Source organism: Pseudorca crassidens, chromosome 12 (genome assembly GCF_039906515.1).
Source record: "Pseudorca crassidens isolate mPseCra1 chromosome 12, mPseCra1.hap1, whole genome shotgun sequence".
NCBI classification, from domain to species: Eukaryota; Metazoa; Chordata; class Mammalia; order Artiodactyla; family Delphinidae; genus Pseudorca; species Pseudorca crassidens.
In genome coordinates, this window is record NC_090307.1 from 18,057,004 (window position 1) to 18,074,596 (window position 17,593).

Consider the following 17,593-nt stretch of genomic DNA (forward strand, 5'->3'; position numbering starts at 1 on the left):
TTTTTATTTTAATAACTTTATTTTATTTTACTATATTTTATTTTATCTTCTTCTTTCCTTCTTTCTTTTCTTCTCCCTTTTATTCTGAGCCGTGTGGAGGACAGGCTCTTGGTGCTCCAGCCAGGCATCAGGGCTGTGCCACTCAGGTGGGAGAGCCAACTTCAGGACACTGGTCCACAAGAGACCTCCCAGCTCCACATAATATCAAACGATGAAAATCTCCCAGAGATCTCCATCTCAATGCCAAGACCCAGCTCCACTCAACGACCAGCAAACTACAGTGCAGGACACCCTATGCCAAACAACTAGCAAGACAGGAACACAACCCCATCCATTAGCAGAGAGGCTGCCTAAAAGCATAATAAGGGCACAGACACCCTCAAAACACACCACCAGATGTGGACCTGCCCACCAAAAAGACAAGACCCTTCCTCATCCACCAGAACACAGGCACTAGACCCCTCCACCAGGAAGCCTACACAACCCACTGAACCAACCTTAACCACTGGGGACAGACACCAAAAACAATGGGAACTACGAACCTGCAGCCTGCAAAAAGGAGATCCCAAACACAGTAAGTTAAACAAAATGAGAAGACAGAGAAACACACAGCAGATGAAGGAGCAAGGTAAAAACCCACCAGACCTAACAAATGAAGAGGAAATAGGCAGTCTACCCAAAAAATAATTCAGAATAATGATAGTAAAGATGATCCAAAATCTTGGAAATAGAAAGGAGAAAATACAAGAAACGTTCAACAAGGACCTAGAAGAACTAAAGAACAAACAAACAGTGATGAACAACACAATGAATGAAATTAAAAATTCTTTAGAAGGGATCAATAGCAGAATAACTGAGGCAGAAGAACGGATAAGTGACCTGGAAGATAAAATACTGGAAATAACTACTGCAGAGCAGAATAAAGAAAAAAGAATGAAAACAATTGAGGACAGCCTCAGAGACCTCTGGGACAACATTAAACACACCAATTTCAAATTATAGGGGTCCCAGAAGAAGAGGAAAAGAAAGGTACTGAGGAAATATTTGAAGAGATTATAGTTGAATACTTCCCTAATATGGGAAAGGATATAGTTAATCAAGTCCAGGAAGCAGAGAGAGTCCCATACAGGATAAATCAGGGGAGAAACACGCCAAGACACATATTAATCAAACTATCAAAAATTAAATACAAAGAATAAACATTAAAAGCAGCAAGGGAAAAACAACAAATAACACATAAGGGAATCCCCATACGGTTAACAGCTGATCTTTCAGCAGAAACTCTGCAAACCAGAAGGGAGTGGCAAGACATATTTAAAGTGATGAACGAGAAAAACCTACAGCCAAAATTACTCTACCCAGCAAGGATCTCATTCAGATTTGATGGAGAAATTAAGATCTTTACTGACAAGCAAAAGCTAAGAGAATTCAGCACCACCAAACCACTTCTACAACAAATGCTAAAGGAACTTCTCTAGGCAGGAAACACAAGAGAAGGAAAAGACCTACAATAGTAAACCCAAAACAATTAAGAAAATGGTAATAGGAACATACATATCAATAATTACCTTAAATGTAAATGGATTAAATGCTCCAACCAAAAGACACAGATTGGCTGAATGGATACAAAAACAAGACCCATATATATGCTGTCTACAAGAGACCCACTTCAGACCTAGAGACACATACAGACTGAAAGTAAGGGGATGGAAAAAGATATTCCATGCAAATGGAAGCCAAAAGAAAGCTGGAGTAGCAATTCTCATATCAGACAAAATAGACTTTAAAATAAGGACTATTAAAAGAGACAAAGAAGGACACTACATAATGATCAAGGGATCGATCCAAGAAGAAGATATAACAATTGTAAATATTTATGCACCCAACATAGGAGCACCTCAATACATAAGGCAAATACTAACAGCCATAAAAGAGGAAATCGACAGTAACACATTCATAGTAGGGGACTTAAACACCCCACTTTCACCCATGGACAGATCATCCAAAATGAAAATAAATAAGGAAACACAAGCTTTAAATGATACATTAAACAAGATGGACTTAATTGATATTTATAGGACACTCCATCCAAAAACAACAGAATACACATTTTTCTCAAGTGCTCATGGAACATTCTCCAGGATAGATCATATCTTAGGTCACAAATCAAGCCTTGGTAAATTTAAGAAAATTGAAATTGTATCAAGTATCTTTTCTGACTACAACGCCATGAGACTAGATATCAATTACAGGAAAAGATCTGTAAAAAATACAAACACATGGAGGCTAAAAAATACACTACTTAATAATGAAGAGATCACTGAAGAAATCAAAGAGGAAATCAAAAAATACCTAGAAACAAATGACAATGGAGACACAACGACCCAAAACCTGTGGGATGCAGCAAAAGCAGTTCTAAGGGGGAAGTTTATAGCAATACAAGCCCACCTTAAGAAGCAGGAAACATCTCGAATAAACAACCTAACCTTGCACCTCAAGCAATTAGAGAAAGAAGAACAAAAAAACCCCAAAGCTAGCAGAAGGAAAGAAATCATAAAAATCAGATCAGAAATAAATGAAAAAGAAATGAAGGAAACAATAGCAAAGATCAATAAAACTAAAAGCTTGTTCTTTGAGAAGATAAACAAAATAGATAAACCACTGCCAGACTCATCAAGAAAAAAAGGGAGAAGACTCAAATCAATAGAATTAGAAATGAAAAAGGAGAGGTAACAACTGACACTGCAGAGATAAAAGAGATCATGAGAGATTACTACAAGCAACTCTATGCCAATAAAATGGACAATCTGGAAGAAATGGACAAATTCTTAGAAATGCACAACCTGCCAAGACTGAATCAGGAAGAAATAGAAAATATGAACAGACCAATCACAAGCACTGAAATTGAAACTGTGATTAAAAATCTTCCAACAAAGAAAAGCCCAGGACCAGATGGCTTCACAGGCGAATTCTATCAAACATTTAGAGAAGAGCTAACACCTATCCTTCTCAAACTCTTCAAAAATATAGCAGAGGGAGGACCACTCCCTAACTCCTTCTACGAGGCCACCATCACCTTGATACCAAAACCAGACAAGGATGTCACAAAGAAAGAAAACTACAGGCCAATATCACTGATGAACATAGATGCAAAAATCCTCAACAAAATACTAGCAAACAGAATCCAACAGCACATTAAAAGGATCATACACCATGATCAAGTGGGGTTTATTCCAGGAATGCAAGGATTCTTTAATATACGCAAATCTATCAATGTGATAAACCATATTAACAAATTGAAGGAGAAAAACCATATGATCATCTCAATAGATGCAGAGACAGCTTTTGACAAAATTCAACACCCATTTATGATAAAAACCCTGCAGAAAGTAGGCATAGAGGGAACTTTCCTCAACATAATAAAGGCCATATATGACAAGCCCACAGCAAACATCATCCTCAATGGTGAAAAACTGAAAGCATTTCCACTAAGATCAGGAACAAGACAAGGTTGCCCACTCTCACCACTATTATTCAACATTGTTTTGGAAGCTTTAGCCACAGCAATCAGAGAAGAAAAGGAAATAAAAGGAATCCAAATTGGAAAAGAAGAAGTAAAGCTGTCACTGTTTGCAGATGACATGATCCTATACATAGAGAACCCTAAAGATGCTACCAGAAAACTACTAGAGCTAATCAATGAATTTGGTAAAGTGGCAGGATACAAAATTAATGCACAGAAATCTCTGGCATTCCTATATACTAATGATGAAAAATCTGAAAGTGAAATCAAGAAAACACTCCCATTTACCATTGCAACAAAAAGAATAAAATATCTAGGAATAAACCTACCTAAGGAGACAAAAGACCTGTATGCAGAAAATTATAAGACACTGATGAAAGAAATTAAAGATGATATAAATAGATGGAGAGATATACCATGTTCTTGGATTGGAAGAATCAACATTGTGAAAATGACTCTACTACCCAAAGCAATCTATAGATTCAATGCAATCCCTATCAAACTACCACTGGCATTTTTCACAGAACTAGAACAAAAAATTTCACAATTTGTATGGAAACACAAAAGACCCCGAATAGCCAAAGCAATCTTGAGAACAAAAGAAGGAACTGGAGGAATCAGGCTTCCTGACTTCAGACTATACTACAAAGCTACAGTCATCAAGACGGTATGGTACTGGCACAAAAACAGAAAGATAGATCAATGGAACAGGATAGAAAGCCCAGAGATAAACCCATGCACATATGGACACCTTATCTTTGATAAAGGTGGCAGTAATGTACAATGGAGAAAGGACAGCCTCTTCAAAAAGTGGTGCTGGGAAAACTGGACAGGTACATGTAAAAGTATGAGATTAGATCACTCCCTAACACCATACACAAAAATAAGCTCAAAATGGATTAAAGACCTAAATGTAAGGCCAGAAACTATCAAACTCTTAGAGGAAAACATAGGCAGAACACTCTATGACATAAATCAAAGCAAGATCCTTTCTGACCCACCTCCTAGAGTAATGGAAATAAAAACAAAAATAAACAAATGTGACCTAATGAAACTTCAAAGCTTTTGCACAGCAAAGGAAACCATAAACAAGACCAAAAGACAACCCTCAGAATGGGAGAAAATATTTGCAAATGAAGCAACCGACAAAGGATTAATCTCCAAAATTTACAAGCAGCTCATGCAGCTCAATAACAAGAAAACAAACAACCCAATCCAAAAATGGGCAGAAGACCTAAATAGAAATTTCTCCAAAGAAGATATACAGACTGCCAACAAACACATGAAAGAATGCTCAACATCATTAATCATTAGAGAAATGCAAATCAAAACTACAATGAGATATCATCTCACACCAGTCAGAATGGCCATCATCAAAAAATCTAGAAACAATAAATGCTGGAGAGGGTGTGGAGAAAAGGGAACACTCTTGCACTGCTGGTGGGAATGTGAATTGGTTCAGCCACTATGGAGAACACTATGGAGGTTCCTTAAAAAACTACAAATAGAACTACCATATGACCCAGCAATCCCACTACTGGGCATATACCCTGAGAAAACCAAAATTCAGAAAGAGTCATGTACCAAAATGTTCATTGCAGCTCTATTTACAATAGCCCGGAGATGGAAACAACCTAAGTGCCCGTCATCGGATGAATGGATAAAGAAGATGTGGCACATATATACAATGGAATATTACTCAGCCATAAAAAGAAACGAAATTGAGCTATTTGTAATGAGGTGGATAGACCTAGAGTCTGTCATACAGAGTGAAGTAAGTCAGAAAGAAAAAGACAAATACCGTATGCTAACACATATATATGGAATTTAAGAAAAAAATGTCATGAAGAACCTAGGGGTAAAGCAGGAATAAAGACGCAGACCTCTTAGAGAACGGACTTGAGGTTATGGGGAGGGGGAAGGGTGAGCTGTGACAGGGCGAGAGAGAGTCATGGGCATATACACACTAACAAACGCAGTAAGGTAGATAGCTAGTGGGAAGCAGCCGCATGGCACAGGGATATTGGCTCGGTGCTTTGTGACAGCCTGGAGGGGTAGGATGGGGAGGGTGGGAGGGAGGGAGACGCAACAGGGAAGACATATGGGAACATATGTTTATGTATGACTGATTCACTTTGTTATAAAGCAGAAACTAACACACCATTGTAAAGCAATTATACCTCAATAAAGATGTTAAAAAAATAAATAAATAAATAAATAAATTAAAAAATTTAAAAAAATTAAAAAAAATTAAAAAAAAAGAAATACAAACATATGGAGGCTAAACAATATACTACTGAATAAGCAAGAGATCACTGAAGAAATCAAAGAGGAAATCAAAAAATACCTAGAAACAAATGACAATGAAAACACAACAACCCAAAACCTATGGGATGCAGCAAAAGCAGTTCTAAGAGGGAACTTTATAGCAATACAATCCTAACTTAAGAAACAAGAAACATCTCAAATAACCTAATCTTACACCTAAAGCAATTAGAGAAAGAAGAACAAAATACCCCAAAGTTAGCAGAAGGAAAGAAATCATAAAGATCAGATCAGAAATAAATGAAAAAGAAATGAAGGAAACGATAGCAAAGATCAATAAAACTAAAAGCTGGTTCTTTGAGAAGATAAACAAAATGGATAAACCATTAGCCAGACTCATCAAGAAAAAAAGGGAGAAGACTCAAATCAATAGAATTAGAAATGAAAAAGGAGAAGTAACTACTGACACTGCAGAAATACAAAGGATCATGAGAGATTACTACAAGCAACTATATGCCAATAAAATGGACAACTTGGAACAAATGGACAAATTCTTAGAAATGCAAAACCTTCCGAGACTGAACCAGGAAGAAATAGAAAATATGAACAGACCAATCACAAGCACTGAAATTGAAAGTGTGATTAAAAATCTTCCAACAAACAAAAGCTCAGGACCAGATGCTTCACAGGCGAATTCTATCAAACATTTAGAGAAGCGCAAACACCTATCCTTCTCAAACTCTTCCAAAATATAGCAGAGGGAGGAACACTCTCAAACTCATTCTACAAGGCCACCATTACTCTGATACCAAAACCAGACAAAGATGTCACAAAGAAAGAAAACTACTGGCCAATATCACTGATGAACAGAGATGCAAAAATCCTCAACAAAGTACTAGCAAACAGAATCCAACAGCACATTAAAAGGATCATACACCATGATCAAGTGGGGTTTATCCAGGAATGCAAGCCTTCTTCGATATACGCAAATCAATCAACGTGATACAGCATATTAACAAACTGAAGGAGAAAAATCATATGATCATCTCAATAGATGCAGAGAAAGCCTTAGACAAAATTCAACACCCATTTATGATAAAAACTCTCCAGAAAGGAGGCATAGAGGGAACTTTCCTCAACATAATAAAGGCCACATATGACAAACCCACAGCTAACATCATCCTCAATGGTGAAAAACTGAAACCATTTCCACTAAGATCAGGAAAAAGACAAGGTTGCCCACTCTCACCACTCTTATTCAACATAGTTTTGGAAGTTTCAGCCACAGCAATCAGAGAAGTAAAGAAATAAAAGGAATCCAAATTGGAAAAGAATAAGTAAAGGTGCCACTGTTTGCAGATGACATGATACTATACATAGAGAATCCTAAAGATGCTACCAGAAAACTACTAGAGCTAATCAATGAATTTGGTAAAGCATCAGGATACAAAATAATGCACAGAAATCTCTTGCATTCCTATACACTAATGATGAAAAATCTGAAAGTGAAATTAAGGAAACACTCCCATTTACCATTGCAACAAAAATAAAATATCTAGGAATAAACTTACCTAAGGAGACAAAAGACCTGTATGCAGAAAATTATAAGACACTCATGAAAGAAACTACAGACGATACAAATAGATGGAGAGATATACCATGTTCTTGGATTGGAGGAATCAACATTGTGAAAATGACTCTATTACCCAAAGCAATCTACAGATTCAATGCAATCCCTATCAAACTACCACTGGCATTTTTCACAGAACTACAAGAGAAAATTTCTCAATTTGTATGGAAACACTAAAGACCCCGAACAGCCAAAGCAATCTTGAGAAAGAAAAACGGAGCTGGAGGAATCAGGCTCCCTGACTTTAGACTATACTACAAAGATACAGTAATCAAGACAGTATGGTACTGGCACAGAAACAGAAGTATAGATCAATGGAACAGGATAGAAAGCCCAGAGATAAACCCACCCACATATGGTCACCTTATCTTTGATAAAGGAGGCAAGAATATACAGTGGAGAAAAGACAGCCTCTTCAAAAAGTGGTGCTGGGAAAACTGGACAGGTACATGTAAAAGAATGAAGTTAGAACACTGCCTAACACCATACACAAAAATAAACTCCAAATGGATTAAAGACCTAAATGTAAGGCCAGACACCATCAAACTCTTAGAGGAAAACATAGGCAGAAAATTCTATGACATAAATCACAGCAACATCCTTTTTGACCCACCTCCTAGAGAAATGGAAATAAAAACAAAAATAAACAAATGGGATCTAATGAAACTTAAAAGCTTTTGCACAGCAAAGTAAACCATAAACAAGACCAAAAGACAACCCTCAGAATGGGAGAAAATATTTGCAAATGAAGCAAGTGACAAAGGATTAATCTCCAAAATTTACAAGCAGCTCATGCAGCTCAATATCAAAGAAACAAACAACCCAATCCAAAAATGGCCAGAAGACCTAAATAGAAATTTCTCCAAAGAAGATATACAAATTCCCAACAAGTACATGAAAGAATGCTCAACATCATTAATCATTAGAGAAATGCAAATCAAAACTACAATGAGGTATCATCTCACACCGCTCAGAATGGCCATCATCAAAAAATCTACAAACAATAAACGCTGGAGAGGGTGTGGAGAAAAGGGAACCCTCTTGCACTGTTGGTGGGAATGTAAATTGATACAGCCACTATGGAGAACAGTATGGATGTTCCTTAAAAAACTACAAATAGAACTACCATACGAGCCAGCAATCCCACTACTGGGCATATACCCTGAGAAAACCATAATTCAAAAAGAGTCATGTACCAAAATGTTCATTGCAGCTCTGTTTACAATAACCAGGACATGGAAGCAACCAAAGTGTCCACCAACAGATGAATGGATAAAGAAGCTGTGGCACATATATACAATGGAATATTACTCAGCCATAAAACAGAACGAAACTGAGTTATTTGTACTCTGGTGGATGCACCTAGAGACTGTCATACATAGTAAAGTAAGTCAGAAAGAGAAAAACAAATACCGTATGCTAACACATATATATGGAATGTAAAAAAAAAAGCAAAACGAAAAACTGGTCACGAAAAACCTAGGGGCAAGATGGGAATAAAGATGCAGACCTACTAGAGAATGAACTTGAGGATACTGGGAGGGGCAAGGGTAAGTTGGGACAAAGTGAGAGAGTGGCATGGACATATATACACTACCAAACGTAAAATAGATAGCTAGGGAGAAGCAGCCACATAGCACAGGGAGATCAGCTCGGTGCTTTGTGACCACCTAGAGGGGTGGGATAGGGAGGGTGGGAGGGAGGGAGATGCAAGAGGGAAGAGATATGGGAACATATGTATATGTATAACTGATTCACTCTGCTATAAAGCAGAAACTAACACACCATTGTAAAGCAATTATACTCCAATAAAGATGTTAAAAAAAAGAATTAAAAATAAAAAGAAAACATCACTTTAGTAAAGAAGCTTCAATGGAAAGAAACACAAAAATGAATGAATACAATTCATAATGCCTAAGAGAAGCAGAAGGTGGAAAGAAAGAAAATGTTAACAAAAAGAAATGAAACTTCTTTTCCTTTGTGAGAGGCAAGCTTTTGGTGGGCACACCTAAAAAGAGATTTGGGGTGAAGGGGAAATTGTTTACACAAAGGGGGAACCGAGCAAATAAATACACTGAAAATACTGGGAGAGGTTTCTCACAGGTGAAGAAGCGAGTTACAACAAGCCAGGAGGGGAGGCTACAGCCAACACTGTGGTGTTTGGTTGGAACTGGAGGTAATGGTGCTAACCCAAGGTATTTAATATATTTAGGAAGATAGAGAGACACTTAAAGACGTACATGTTTATGTAAGTGTGTATTCATGTAAACATACCTAATACTACCTAGCTCTATCTACTGAAAGGGCCCGGATGCAACGTCATCCCAGGAGCAATGAGTGCACACAGCATCTGGATTCAGTTTCTAATTATTATCCTCCATCAAAGGGAATCACTGGTCACAAAGGCATTTAATAAACGTTTATTCTCCTCCTACAGAGACATTCACTCCTTTGTTTTCTTAAGGCCTGGCAGCTTAGCTAAGTCTCCTTAATTTTATTAACAATTAGACAACAATTAGTGTAATATAAAATTTTTGTCTTAATAACCATTTAGAAGAATCCAAAACTGAACTCATATATACTTCCAAGTATATAATAAATATACCATTAACATATTCATATTTTCTTTTAAAATATTCATTAAACTTTTGGAGCAGAATGTTAAGCAAGTTTAATTGATACTTCAAAGGTCAGGCTTATCATAAGAATTTTTCTAAGGCTGAAAACAGTTCACCAGACAAGGCCTGGTACGCTGTACATAACGTCATTTGGCTTGTCTCTGTCTGTACCTTATAAGTGCCCTTTTCACAGTGAATCATAAAGTCAGTTCAATCAGTACAATTTTCTTTTTAACAGAGTGAATTCTGCAAGCAAAAAACACAGAGTATGTTCTCAGCAGGTTATATTTGACTTGTAAATTCCATTCTCTTGCCTAGTTACACAGAATACAAAGTCACTGACCTTTGCATATATAGTCCATTTTTTTCAGGGTTTTGACTAATTAGACGACAGAGAGAGAAATGGAAGGTAAAAGATAAATCATCCTGGTCTATTTTCAATTTCTTCAACCTCATCATTTTTCAATATAAATAGGCTGATTCTTATTGACACAACAATGCCCAAGATGTAACCCGGCCCAATAAAAAATTACACACAGTAGGCCTAAAAAATGAATTCCATGGCTGCAAGGGCTTTCTAGCTTTACTATTAAAATCCCATTGGCCCAAGGCGTCCACCAAGATCTCCTCACCAAGAACCAGTGTCTGGCAAATACTCTGTAGAAAAACTTGTCAAAAAGATCACCTGATATGCCCAGACATTCTTCTTGACATATTCATTTATGCATTCCTCAAATGCCATGATATGCCAGCTATGATCTCCTAGTCATTTATATCTTACAAGTCCTCAAACTTCTAATCCAATATACTACTTCTTCTGAGTTTAATGAGGGATTAAAAGAAAAGAAGAAGATGACTCTACCTTCAAGGGATTATAACCACTTCCTTTTTTTAAAACAGATTACACAGCCTACTCTTCTCTTCTTCCACTGAAAATAATTTGTTATATTCACCTCCCTCTTTTCATCACTACGGATTAAACGGAAACATTTCTAATAAGGGTAAACTTTCCAACTCTATTCTCAACACCATGTCCTCTTCCATGGCCCCACCAATCACTCCCTCCACCAACAAAAGTGTTCAGTGAGCTCCCAAAGCATAAACTCTGCTCTTAACCCTGCAGCCACTGAAGCTACTAATCTTTTATTTCTCCAAAAGCAAACTTCTTCCACACATTGTGCCTCCACTTCACCTCATGCTCATTCCTAGCTCGCTGTATCCTGACTTCTGACCCAACTAATTCTACCCAAACAGCTCTTAATGATGACCAATGACTTTACTAACTCCATACGCTCTTTTTTATTCCCCAAGTCTTGATGTTATTTCATTGCTCTGATCAACTGTCAACCTTTACTTCCTTTACAAAGATTTGTTTTCAATTATATGTGTAAGCTAGGCCACTGGAGGTTACTTGTCCAAGGTCACCAACAGGCAGGAAGTTACAGAGATGCAATTGGAACACAGATACGCCTGTGACTAGAACTTGGGCTCTAAACCACTCCTTTGAACTACTTTTCAAAAATGAAGCAAAGGCCATTCCATGGGGGAACTGTACCCACAACCTTGATATTAATAATGCCATCTTCAGATGCAGGGGTCAGCAAACTATGACCCAGGGGCCAAATCCAGCCCATTGCCTGTTTTCATAAATAAAGTTTTATTGGGAGCCAGTCCATTTACAGTGTCTATAGCTGCTTTAATGCCATTGTAATGGCAGAGTTGAATCATTGTGACAGAGCAATATGGTCTACAAAGCCTAATTTTTTTACTATCTAACCCTTTACAGAAAAACATTTGCCAATCTCTGTTCTAACCAAATGTCCTTTAGGTTCATCATTTGCAAATCTGAGGATAACTAACTCATCTATTTGTAATGAGAATTAAGGAGAACAGCATATCTGGAATAATCTAATGATAGTAGGCACCCCAAAATGTCAGCTGCAGTCTAGTTCAGGCACTCCATTACAGTGTTCATTTAGGAAATAAAATCCCATCCCTACTCTACCCCAGCATCATATCATTCCTTTCTTGGAGGTTGTTTGCTCCCGCCACATGTACCCCATCTCTCAACACTACACAGAAGAGGCAAATGTCTCCTGTTACAATCAACTTCAAAGCCTATGCCATGAGTTGTTTATTTCTGTTAACAGCTCCACCATTCTCCCTTTACCTAGGCTTGGATCTTGGAAATCAACCTGTTATGTCTCAAATCGTCTCTTGCTCATTTGTGAAGTCCTATTTATTCAACCTAAACAACAGCTTACAAGTTATCCCTCGTCTACATTTGCACTGCCTAATCCTTTCCAGTTCCCACACCTCTCACTATATCATCCCAGGAACATCACAATTCATTTCCCAAGTCAACATTTATAAAGTGGTCTGCATATAAGTGTCAGACATGGGAAAATCATTCTTAAACAAACAAATATCTCCTTTTAAGACTACCCAATATCGTGTCATTACTCATTGAGTTAAGTCCTCGGCTTTGCATTCGAGTTGATTCCACATGACTCCAATCTACACTTGCAAACTAACTTCACACTACATTTCCTGGGTACTTGCTATGCTCCATATATGATGTTAAGCACTGGAAATAAAAGGGGGAGAAACTCAACTCCTGTCCTCAAGAAGCTCAACAAACAAACAAAAAAATACCACACACAGGGCTTCCCTGGTGGCGCAGTGGTTAAGAATCCGCCTGCCAATGCAGGGGACATGGGTTCGAGCCCTGGTCCGGGAAGATCCCACATGCCGCGGAGCAACTAAGCCCGTGTGCCACAACTGCTGAGCCTGCGCTGTAGAGCCTGTGCTCCACAAGAGAAGCCATCACAATGAGAGGCCCACGCACCGCAAGGAAGAGTAGCCCCCGCTCGCCGCAACTAGAGAAAAGCCCGCACGCAGCAGCCAAGACCCAACGCAGCCAAAAATAAATAAAAAAAAAATACCACACACAAAGTGAAGTGTTTTAGGAAAGGTCTGAACCGAAAGGTGTGAGCCCAGAGAGAATGCAAGAACTCTTTCTGCCACAGTGGGCAGAAGGGATGAGGGTTGAGGCTGACTTCACCATTCACAAAGAGGAGAGATATTAAAGAAGAAAACTGAGGAGGGGAAAAGAAAGACACAAAAAGAGGATGTAGGATCTTTACCATTTCTCAACTTTTCTTCTCCAAAGCAGTGCTTTTAATCCAGAGGCAATTTTGCCCCCCAGCAAGCATTTGTCAATGTCTAAAAGTCTTTTTGACTGTCATGCTTAGGGGAGAGGGGGTGCTATTTGCATGCAGTGGATAAAGGAAAAATACTTCTCTGACATCCTACAATACAAAGGACAGTCCGCCGCAGCAAAAAATTATCCAGCCCAAAAGGTCAATAGTGCTGGGGTTAAGCAACACTAGCCTAGAGCCACAAGAAACAGGAGTAAAGGAGGGCGTGGAAGTTGAGATAATTTCAGGATGTTTGAAAATACAGAGATGGCAAGGAAGGAGAATGAGTTATGCTGGGACCAACTTGCCCACCAAAACCAAACGGAGAGAATGCAAAACTGAACAGAGGGCAAAGTACCTAATAAACACTCCACATCTAGAGTCTCATGAATAGGGAGAGATTTGACTGTCAAGTCAGAACAATCAACTGTGAGAGGAATGAAGAAGAGGTGGGCAAAGAGGCTGAAGCAGAGGCTATCAGCACTTTCTGTTACACACGATCCAATTCAACAAATATTTATTGCACAGCTGCTACGAGATGTCATGGGGAAAACACAGAGATGAGATAAATAAGTCGCAATTCCTGTCTGCAAGAAGACTGGACTTCACAGAGTCACAGATGTACAAAACAAACTTACAGTTACCAAGGAGGAAAGGGGGGGGGATGAATTGGGAGACTGGGATTGACATATATACACTACTATATATAAAATAGATAACTAATAAGAACCTACTGTATAGCACAGGGAACTCTACTCAATACTCTGCAATGACCTATGTGGGAAAAGAATCTAAAAAAAGAGTGTAGGGCTTCCCTGGTGGTGCAGTGGTTGAGAGTCTGCTTGCCGATGCAGGGGACACGGGTTCGTGCCCCGGTCCGGGAGGAACCCACATGCCGCAGAGCGGCTGGGCCCATGAGCCTGCGCGTCCGGAGCCTGTGCTCCGCAACAGGAGAGGCCACAACAGTGAGAGGCCCGCGTACCACAAAAAAATAAAAAAATTAAAAAAGAGTGTATATATGTATAAATGATTCACTTTGCTGTACACCTGAAACTAACACAACATTGTAAATCAACTACACTCCAATAAAAATTAATTTAAAAAAAAAGAAGACTGGATTTCAGTAGGGAGAATTAGGTAAGTATATATGTTATTATAATACAAGGAGAAATATAAGATACATGTCATAAGTGGAGTACACATGGTTTTGAGTACACACACCTTCCAAAGATTAGATGCAATAATAAAGGATAATTCTACTTAACACCTTCTTGCTCTTCCAGTGAAAGAAAAAAAAAAATCACAGGACAGTAAATTATCTTTGCTTGTAAAGCTGTATATGTCTGGCATAATTAACCTAACTAACAATGTAAAATATTTGTTTCCAAATAGTCCAGTTGCTAACACTACTCTAACAAGGGAAACAAGGATACTTTATATAGAGTATTCCCATAGAGGTTTCACTTTCCGTTGAGAGACCCATGAAAAAAAATCAGATCCAATACCCTAGAGTAAGTCCTGTACCACAGAGAGGCTCTTAGTTATGTTTGGTTACTTTTTTTTTAACTTTGCATGGGCTTCATTTCTCTTGAGGTTAGAAAGCCATCCAGAGGATGGCTCTTTAAATATTCCCCTCAGAAGGAGACTCTAAGTCAACATGAGAAAATAGTTAGAGAAATCCCTAATGGTCCAGCCAACATACATTTTTCATAAAGTGATTATCCTCCTGCAGCCTCAGCTTCCTAAGCCTTTTCCCCTCCTATAATTGTTTTCCTTGTAGGCCAGGCAACAATTACCACTGCTACAAGACTGAGGAGGTTCACGAGCAATATGTTTTACAATACATAAGTGTACTGTCCCTGATATCTGGTGCTTTTATCACTAATTGCACTATAAAATGTGCTATTAAAACAGGGACAAACAAGATTGTAAAAATCACATAATGGACCATGACCACTTACAAAAGCCATTCATAAATGTTACTGTACCACTTATTTTTCTTTAATTTTCTAGTTATATAATTATTTTTCCAAATTTTTACTTCTAGGGGATACCAACAAGAAAAAGAATAAATTTGCGAATTACAAAACATACATGCTTGCGCTTGAATGTAATGTTTTATAAGTTTGCTCAATATTAAAATTATATAGAACATCAGACAATGTGCTATGAACACTGAATTCCTAGGGAACATCCACATGACCTCTTCAAAGAAATTATAGGCATGGCAAATGCATTTAAGCCTGATTTCTATTCAAACTTTAGAGCATGGAACAGAAAGCACGAAAAAATATCACAGAAGGATTTCACAATTCTAATCTATGAAAATACAATATAACAAAGCCAACAGAACATTAATATTTGGGGGAAAGACAGAATGATCAAATATTACTGCCAATTACTGGAGGATATGGGTCAGTGGAGCTGCCTATAGTATTTCGTATGTCATTAGCACTCGCTAATTCATGGGCAAATTTTCAAGTTTGTAGATGACCCTTTCAACCTCTTTGTTATTTATTCCACATCTCATCATCTAAAAAATAGGAATCAGAAGAGAGAATGAAAATAAAGGTATTTGGTTACCCGTTCATAATTCTAATGAATTCTAAGATGCAAGTAGGAATTTTAGTAGTGATTCAGATAAAATACTGGGATGGTCTCTAGGATTCATTTATCCATTACCAGAGACAAACTAGTTCTAACAATACCACAGAACACAAATACCACAAACAAAATAGTGACTAGTCTCTACAAAACTAAACACAAGTAGCCAATTAACGAAGTGGGGTTGACTGTTCTTCTTTTAGTAGGAAAATCTTCTGTTAACTGAAGAAGTAACAGATGCATTGATTTTAAGTGTCAGTAAGGAAAGTGTGATTGAGCTTCAGTCTTGCAGAAAAATGCCAGCACTTGTGCAACCTCACCATACTTACTCTCACATATTTTCTTAAGTCTTTAAATGGCCCCACCTTAATAAAATCAGAACGTACTTTTAAAATAAAAGATAAGCCACAATTAGAAACATCCGAATTATGCCTAAATTGTTACTTTTTCCTCCTGAAGATATTAGCTCGTGCTCAACCTTTCTACAGGAAGACTGTCAGAAAGTCAGAAAGACAGATTATACATAAAACGTTTGCTCTAATTTCAGAAACTGAAGTCACTTAAGTCTGTTGTAATCATTTTAAAACAGTTTGAATGGTAAGAACAAGTCACTTTTTCAGACTGCCAAATACGTGAAATACTTAAAAACTGTGTTGGAAAACCTAAATAAAAACCAGAAGCTTATTTTTCACCCGTGTCATCTCCCAAAAATGATTCCCTAAGACATGCCAAAGCTGCATTATTAAATGAAGTTGAATGGACATGAGCCCACATACAAAACTTACTTTGTCAGATGCCTCAGAAGCCAAGAGGTTAGTCGCAAGAGTTTGTAGCTTATGATGGGCCATGTTTTTAAGAGCAGCAAGACTACGTCGTGTCATAGCTTGTTTTAAGTTGACTGCTGGGTGACTAAGTGAGTCAACGGCAGCGGGAGCTGCTTCATCACAAGCATTCAGTATCTCTACTGCTGTGATCCCCATCACACACCGGTCCAGTGCACCTGGAAGACATATATATTCACAATCATTACACAACTCTGGAAGACTCTAAGTCAATTTTTAGGAAAGGAAAATGCATGGACATTTTTAAATGTAGGAATATGTTTTATCAGTGCCTCCCAGAAACATTTTCTTGTTTATTTCCTTCCTCTAATGATCTTCCACGTAGCATTACCTTAATCATTTCCTTTTCCGTAAGGCCCTACCACAACTTCCCAATAAACTCAAGTTCAGAGCCAAGATTTCAACAATTTCCTCCAGGCTTTTCTACTTTCTTTCCACTTCCAAGATGATCTCCTTGATCATGCCACATCATTAGTCTATTACAAACAGCAATTTCTATAATTTTACCTTCCTCTAAAACTATATGTCAATCTTATAGAATCACTTCAACACTAGTTGAATTCAACTCTCCACCTACTCTGCACCTTACAATGAAGATGGACATGAATGATGAACATACTAAAAGATCCACTTGAATTTCCTGACCACTGATCTTGGTGGGCCCTTAATAGTGACCACATTTCCACAGACCTTTCGTTTTCCTACTCTCCTAGTTCATTATTCCACTTTCTTTCTCTTCCAATCCCACCATTCCATTTCCTGCCCTCATCTGGATGAAAGTTTTGTTTCCTATTTCACAGAGAAAGAAGCAATTAAAAAAGAAGTTCCACAAACTCCCATTACCACATCTCCAGTCACATTACTCAGTAATTATGAATGAACTATCCAGGCTCCTACCTAACACACCTGTG

The 17,593-nt window shown here is 37.9% G+C and overlaps 1 protein-coding gene across 7 annotated transcripts in view; it reads right to left on the reverse strand.

Annotated features, from left to right (window-relative positions):
* The window catches only part of WDR7 (WD repeat domain 7), a 388,004-nt gene that overhangs the window by 299,953 nt on the left and 70,458 nt on the right, over window positions 1-17,593 (reverse strand). For all 7 annotated transcript variants that reach the window (XM_067698977.1, XM_067698974.1, XM_067698978.1 and 4 more), the window contains one exon: window positions 16,626-16,840. In XM_067698977.1, coding sequence (XP_067555078.1) covers window positions 16,626-16,840 — 215 coding nt within the window. The remainder of the gene's footprint in view (window positions 1-16,625; window positions 16,841-17,593) is intronic.